Source organism: Lactuca serriola, chromosome 8, assembly GCF_051521515.1.
Source record: "Lactuca serriola cultivar US96UC23 chromosome 8, Lser_US96UC23_V15, whole genome shotgun sequence".
Classification (NCBI taxonomy): Eukaryota; Viridiplantae; Streptophyta; class Magnoliopsida; order Asterales; family Asteraceae; genus Lactuca; species Lactuca serriola.
In genome coordinates this window covers 17,876,088-17,883,535 of record NC_136415.1, presented here as the reverse complement: position 1 = coordinate 17,883,535, position 7,448 = coordinate 17,876,088, and the positions used below count along the sequence as shown (strand labels likewise).

The 7,448-nt window shown below is 24.6% G+C and overlaps 1 protein-coding gene across 1 annotated transcript; it reads right to left on the bottom strand.

Annotated features, from left to right (window-relative positions):
• Positions 1-401: 401 nt before the first annotated feature.
• On the bottom strand, positions 402-6,723 carry LOC145069694 (jasmonate-induced oxygenase 1-like). The gene is made up of 3 exons (XM_079016642.1): positions 6,051-6,723; positions 5,628-5,958; positions 402-833 (listed from the first exon to the last, which is right to left on the bottom strand). Exons 1-3 carry the CDS (start codon positions 6,566-6,568, stop codon positions 585-587), a joined length of 1,098 nt encoding a protein of 365 aa, XP_078872768.1. The 5' UTR covers positions 6,569-6,723; the 3' UTR covers positions 402-584.
• Positions 6,724-7,448: the final 725 nt, after the last annotated feature.

The following is a 7,448-nucleotide window of genomic DNA, read 5'->3' as shown; positions in this document are numbered from 1 at the left end:
TCTGATTTGTGATTTGTATTCATCTAATTCGTGTTAATCTCATTTCCAATTCATGTTAATTTGATTCGTGTAAATTGTAAGATTTTGTTATTGTCTTCGCTTTTTGAAGTTAAGTTTTCTGATAAAAAGTCGATTTATATGTTTTCTTTCTAATTTTTAGTAGGTAACTTGAAACCTTAACATCACAAGTTTTGAAACTATTGTTGCTAGAATCTAGAAAATCCTTATCGTGCTCTTAAAATGATTCAATATCACAAGTTAACGACTAGATGTTTTTGTTTCCTTTACTTGTGTTTTTAATTGACATTGTTTTATAAATTTAAAATAATATTATGTTGTACCTAGAAGACATCCATTTGGAAGTGAGAAAATAAATAAATCATTAAAAAACGATCTACGAATAAATTTATAATAAGGGCTCCATTAAAAAAAAACCAAAAAACAAAAAGACCATCCTCTTGTACATAATTTTAGCCTTGTTTTCTTCTTTTGTGTATAGCCCCAAATCTGTATGGACACATCCTTTTATCATGAAAAAAAGTAAAAAGTCATAAGAACAAGATTCGTTAAACAAAAAAAATGACTCATTTTGAAATTTTTAAAGACTCGACTTGGGATTTTCCTTGTAGGCCTTTAGTTCGGATAAAATGTCTATATTCATCATAAGTCATTGATTGGTAAAGGGCAGGTGTCGTCAACGTAACGAGCTCTGATGCAGGTGCAATACGTACATCACACTTTGGATTGAAGAAGTAGGCTAACGAAACTCTTTCTTTATCCGGGTTTACTATCACCCTGTGCTCCACGCTTTTGTATATCGCATTGGTTAAAATCTACAAAATTATATATACAATTATACATAAATTTAATTACGCTTTACAGTTACACATAATGCATACTTTCTATAATTCGGACAACTTTTTTTTTTCATTTCATATGTTAAACTAATTTTAAAAATTTATTCATCACGAACTCATAGAAAAACAATTTGATTATTAATTGAATACGTAAAATGTTCAGTAAAAAAGATATAATTATCCTGAAAAGTATGTAATTCAACTTATATATTATGAAAATGAAGTTATATAATTACAATACTTGCATGTTCTGATGACAGATAATACTCTTATGTAAGTTCTTAAAATATTCCACCAATAAGTAATTTAAAATTTAAAATAAATAGAATACTAATCCAAACGAATAAGTGCCACATTATTTTATTTGTTCACATTCTTGGAACCATTAACTTTCTTTACTCTTAATCCTATATTTAATAGGGGAAAATATGTAATTATTGATAACAATGCTTTTGATTGCTTTTTATGTTCACATTGGCTTACCATTCTATATATATATATATATATATATATATATATATATATATATATATATATATATATATATATATATATATATATATATATATATATATAGAGAGAGAGAGAGAGAGAGAGAAGAGAGAGAGAGAGAGAGAGAGAGAAAAAAAAAGAGAGAGATCCGGTAAGAATGAAATTTTCGATAGGAAGGTAAGAAGTTTTAAGTACAAATTTTATGGTGAACCAAGAAAATGAATCATTAGACGAATAAAAAAATAACAAGATTCATAAAAAAATTCATGAAAAAACATATCAATGATTCATTTTGCAACGATTTCGTTGTTATTTATTAAAATTGTAATAAAAATGAATTTTTGCTTAATTTATTGAAAAATAAATTATTATGTTTTTGAGATTTTTTTTCTTATGAATCATCTTATTTTTTTATTCATCTAATTATTCATTATGTTGGTTCGTTAAAAAAATATGCATATACAAATTTATTACTTTCCTATCAAAAATTACAAATATATTTATATCATTTTTTATACTTTATATTATAAAAAATAATAAATATCGATTTAGATTCTTACCTCAATTAAAAAACATAGACACCTAAAAAATGAAGGAAAAAAGGAAAATATCCATGCATGAATTATTATTATTATTATTATTATTTAAAAAAAAAAACCTTTTAGTACTCATTTAAAAAAAATATAGAAAACAAGAATTATAAATAAAATGTTTTTTTTGTAAAAAGTGGTCTAAATAGCAATTCAAAAAAAATCTTTGAAAATATTGTCTTTTTACACGGTCTATATGCATGAATGATTTTATTTTTTTTTAATTTACTTTTAGGGTTTTAGTTTTTTTTAAAAAAAATGTCAAAGCTTATGAGTTTTATGTTTTAAAAATGATATATATCGATATACAACTACACAATTTATTTATTTTCAAATATTATATTTTTTTATTATATGCCTACATGTTGATTTTTTTCAAGCATTATTTAAAAAAAAAAAACAAAAATATTAAAGTTCATTATTTTTTACACGTATACATACACATTCGATCTACTATTTACCAAAATAAAAAATTTCTTTGAATTTTTTTCTTTCTAACATTTATAATTTAAAGATTAGTGCTTTAATTTATACAAAAAAAACCCAACAAAAACGTTTATTATTTTTTGTGCTTTAAAAATGATATATATATATATATATATATATATATATATATATATATATATATATATATATATATATATATATATATATATTAAAATTGATTTTTCCGTTTTGACTTTCTCACAAAATTTGTGTTCCTATAATATTCAGATATTATTTCCTTATTTTTGCTCCGTTAGAATTTATGAGTAATTATGATTAAAAATCTTACGGTTGTAATCATATTATTTAAATCATGAGTACTTAATTGGTGAAACCAAATGCTTTATAATTCTCAATGTGAGAAATAGCCTAACAATATCAAGTGTAGTAGAAATATATCATACTCAAAAGCTAATGATTCAAGTTCCATTATATTAACCGTTCTAAAACAAATAATTTGTGAATGAAAAAACATAAAATTAAAAATAAACTTATATATAATTTAAAAAATGTGATTACACCCACAAGATTTTAAAGATCAACATTCTATTTTGTTCATACATTATCATGGAAATTAATCAATTATTGTCCTAAAAAACCGATCCCTAGTGAACAAATACTAATACTATAAAATTTGACATTAAATCAATGAAAATCTTTGAAAAAGTCCTAAAAGAATTTATATACTTAGTTTTTTAACAAACAAATGAAATGAATTATTAGATTATTTAAAAGTAAGATGATTAAAAAAAATCATAAAAAAACATTTTTATGATTTATTTTTAAGTAAATTGAAAAAAAAAATCATTTTTATAACAATTTAGTGAGTATCAACTAAATGTCTAAATCATCGTAAAAATGCATTATTATTCATTGAAATGTTTTTCCAAGAATTTTTTTTCATAAATAATATTATTTTTTATTCATTTAATGATTCAATTGTTTGTTTTCCAAAATAATATATATATCGTAAAAGCTTCTTACCTAAATACAAAAAACAAATTTGTTATCTAATCTCTCTCTCTCTCTCTCTCTCTCTCTCTCTCTCTCTCTCTCTCTCTCTATATATATATATATATATATATATATATATATATATATATATATATATATATATATATATATATATATATATATATATATATATATAGTTAAATCAATTGGCCAAACCGCACATAAAACCGCATAAAAGATGACTATGTGTCAAAAAAAAAAAAAATAAGGCCAAACTCTATACCACTCACTTGAGTCTTAGTGGCTATGGAGAGATTGATAATGACCCTGCATGAGAATTTTGACATACCCGCACCAAATACTCATGTCAAAAACCTGTTTTTATTTATTTTTTATTTATTTTTTATTATTTACCAAATATATTAATTAAATAATAAATAACGACAGATTCTCTTTTTCCAATTAAAGTACGTGTCCACTTACATCTTTATTTTGCCCAACTCTTACCATATCTCAAAAAATTGTTTTTTATTTTGTTCAAAACACATTTAATAATACGACTACGACACTATTCTTATATATCAATATTTTTATATATCAATATATACCAAATCTGGTTTTTGTATATAAATTATTTCACAAACATATCAAGTAAAAATTAGGTTAAATATGCAAAGTATTCATTACTTAAATTCTATCAAGAACTTTAAAATACGTTAGATATAGGGTACGATAGCTAAATATGTAATATAAACTTAAATTTTTCATTATTATTTTGACAAAGTATTCATAAAATTGAATATTATTAATACTATGGGTGAGACTCATGTATTACATGAGTTTATTTAAAAAAATTAAATATGAAATTTTGATAATTTGAAAAGTTATAATTTATAAGAAAAATGAGAATTTTTTTGAATAATTAAAATTAACGAGACTTTAATGTATTAAATACATTATATATATATATATATATATATATATATATATATATATATATAAACCATTTTTAATAAATACCTTACATATATATTACCTTACATATTAAATATGAAATTTTAATTTAATAAAATGAAAAATACAATAAAATGACAAATGGAAAAGAGAAAATGCAAAAATTATTGAAAATGACATATGTCCAAATAAAGGAGAAGAAGACAAGTGACAAAAAAATTCATTTATTAAGAAGGACTAGGTGTGAAACCCGTGTAATACACGTGTTGATTTTAAAAAGATTAAATATTAAAGTGTAAATAGAAAATATTTTTTAATGTATAGTTTTAAAATAAAAAAGAAACATATTGATTGCAATTTAATATCATATATATGATATTTAATACTTTACATATATATAAGTATATGACTTTAATTTTAAAAATTGAAACAAACCAAAATTTAATAAGTAGATAATATTTATTTCAAAAATACCACATGAAAGATTGACATGTGGCAAAAAAAACCTTCATTTATTAAAAAACCTTTATTTATTAAAAAGAATTATAAATTTTTTACAACAAAAATTAACCTAATACAAATCAACTTGTTAACCAGACAAAAAACTTGGGCCAAAATACCCCACGAAACAGCTAGCTGGTATCAAAACTTAAGCAACTAGTTTAAAATGCATTAAAGTAAGGTTGCTACACCTTTAATGGGGAGATTTGACATTAAATATTATTACATAGTGTAAATAATAATTAAATTAAATTCCATATTATATTTGTTTCTTTTTTCTTTTCTTCAAGTTTTTAATTGAACTTGCTTACCATTAAGAAAAACAATAAAGAGTTCTATTCTGTTTTCCTCTCTCTCTCTCTCTCTCTCTCTCTCTCTCTCTATATATATATATATATATATATATATATATATATATATATATATATATATATATATATATATATATATATGGAAGAGTTATATGGAAAATAAATGATTAGGGCAACATACATTTAAACCATTGAAAACATGACAACACATCACTTACACAATAACTTCCACAATACATTACTTGTGAAGAAAGAAATGGACACGTGTCATTTGATTATTGGTTCCGGTAGATGTTGTCCTACTTATTTGTTTTCCATAGAACTCATTCCTATATATATATATATATATATATATATATATATATATATATATATATATATATATATATATTATCTTTGTGTACGTTTTATATTTTTTACATGATTATATTTTATTCATACCAAACCACTCATAAAGTATAGAAGTAGAAGGTATATAATACCTGGATTTGATCTCCGATGTTAACAACTATTGCATGTCGGGCCGGTTTTACTGTGATCCATTCACCACCTTTTCGAACTTGGAGCCCGGTAACATTCTCATCGGGAAGTAAGAAAGTCATACCACCTGGGTCCGAATGTGAGGATAATCCTAGGGTCAAGTCGGGTTGTGGGCATTTCGGGTAGAAGTTCACTCTCAAACATGCTCCTATGTCGCCATCACCAAATGCCTTTTGCAGATAATCTTCTTCTAACCCAAGGTTTATCGAGAACACCTTCAGCAAAATATTACCGAGCCTCACAATCTCCTTTGAATATTCCTCCACCATGTCCCTACATATACAATAAAAGATGTGAAAGCAACTATAATATAATAATCTATATATGTAAATACTAATTAGACACGTGTTCAAATAAAGGAATACCTTAGAAAAGGTGGTTGTGAAGGCCACTTGTTATGATCTTTAAGATTTGAAGGAAGATAGTGAAGGAAAAAGTAATCACTCCAATCAAGAATTGCACCCTTTTGCATCCCTAATCTGCTACCATACCCTTCGTAAGTTGTGGGTGCGTTTGCATAATCTTGCTTCATTTCCATGGGTTGATGAAAGAATTCCCTCCATATTTCACGAACACCGTCAACCAGTTCAGGACGAATCCCATGATTTACCACCTGAAAAAATCCCCACTCACGACATGCTAAAGAGATTTCATCCATGGTGGTCTTTTGGATTGTAGGGTGGTCGCGGTTAACGGGTCCAGAAAGATGAAGATCGATCAAAGGGATGTTTAAGTTGTCTGATGATCCTGTACTGTTAAACGACGGAGACGGACGTTCAAGTGGCGGTTTGATATAACGGTCTGGGATGACAGTGTCTCCGGTTTCTGACAAGGATTGGACCCGGACAACCGGTTCGGGCCAATCGCTTGGATAGTTGATCATGTTAATGTGTGAATAATTAGAATGGTAGATAAAAGCAAAAGAGATGAAGTTGTGAGTATGGACTGGTGTTGAAGGCTGTGTGCTTTAATAAGGAGGAGATTGTAGGGGCTGGCTGACGGTGAGGATAGGGATCAATACTCTCGTAGAAAACAAGACCGACATGACATCATAACATTTAACATGTTTTACAAAAAATGTAAAGGGTTTTGCTAAGAGACAGTCTACTCTAGTCAAAGTCAAACTTATATTGTATTAAACCTCCATCCGTCCGTTACTTTATTTCCACTAATAGCCAAAATCTTTAATGCCTTAACCAAAAATAACGAAAAAATCAGGGTTTTTTAATATATATATATATATATATATATATATATATATATATATATATATATATATATATATATATAAAAGAGTAGCTATTTTGCCATTGTCATCATATTAGACATTTTAATTAATGTGTTGCCACTTGTTAATCTATTAGTTTTCCATTTTAAATTTATTAGACCTCCTCATTAATGTGATTCTATTTTAAATTTTAAATTTTAAATTATTGTTTTCATTAATTCACAAATAAAAAATATCTAATATATATTAAAAATTAATTTTATATATTTATTTGAATCAATGATTATAATTTCACATAATTAATAAAAAATATATCTTAAATTAATAATTTATTTAAAATAACTTATTAATAATTTTTAGTTTTTACTATAAAAGTTTGATTAATTTTATAACCGTGGTTCCCGCGGGTTATAAACTAATATATATATATATATATATATATATATATATATATATATATATATATATATATATATATATATATATATATATATATATATATTGAGGTTCAATAGAGAACCACAATTAACCAATG

Coding starts and splice junctions, on each gene's coding strand:
- LOC145069694 (XM_079016642.1), bottom strand. CDS start 6,568: ATGATCAACTATCCAAGCGATTGGCCCGAACCGGTTGTCCGGGTCCAA. Junction 5,959..6,050: donor TCACAACCACCTTTTCTAAG/GTATTCCTTTAT, acceptor TTGTATATGTAG/GGACATGGTGGAGGAATATT. Junction 834..5,627: donor ACATCGGAGATCAAATCCAG/GTATTATATACC, acceptor ATAATTTTGTAG/ATTTTAACCAATGCGATATA.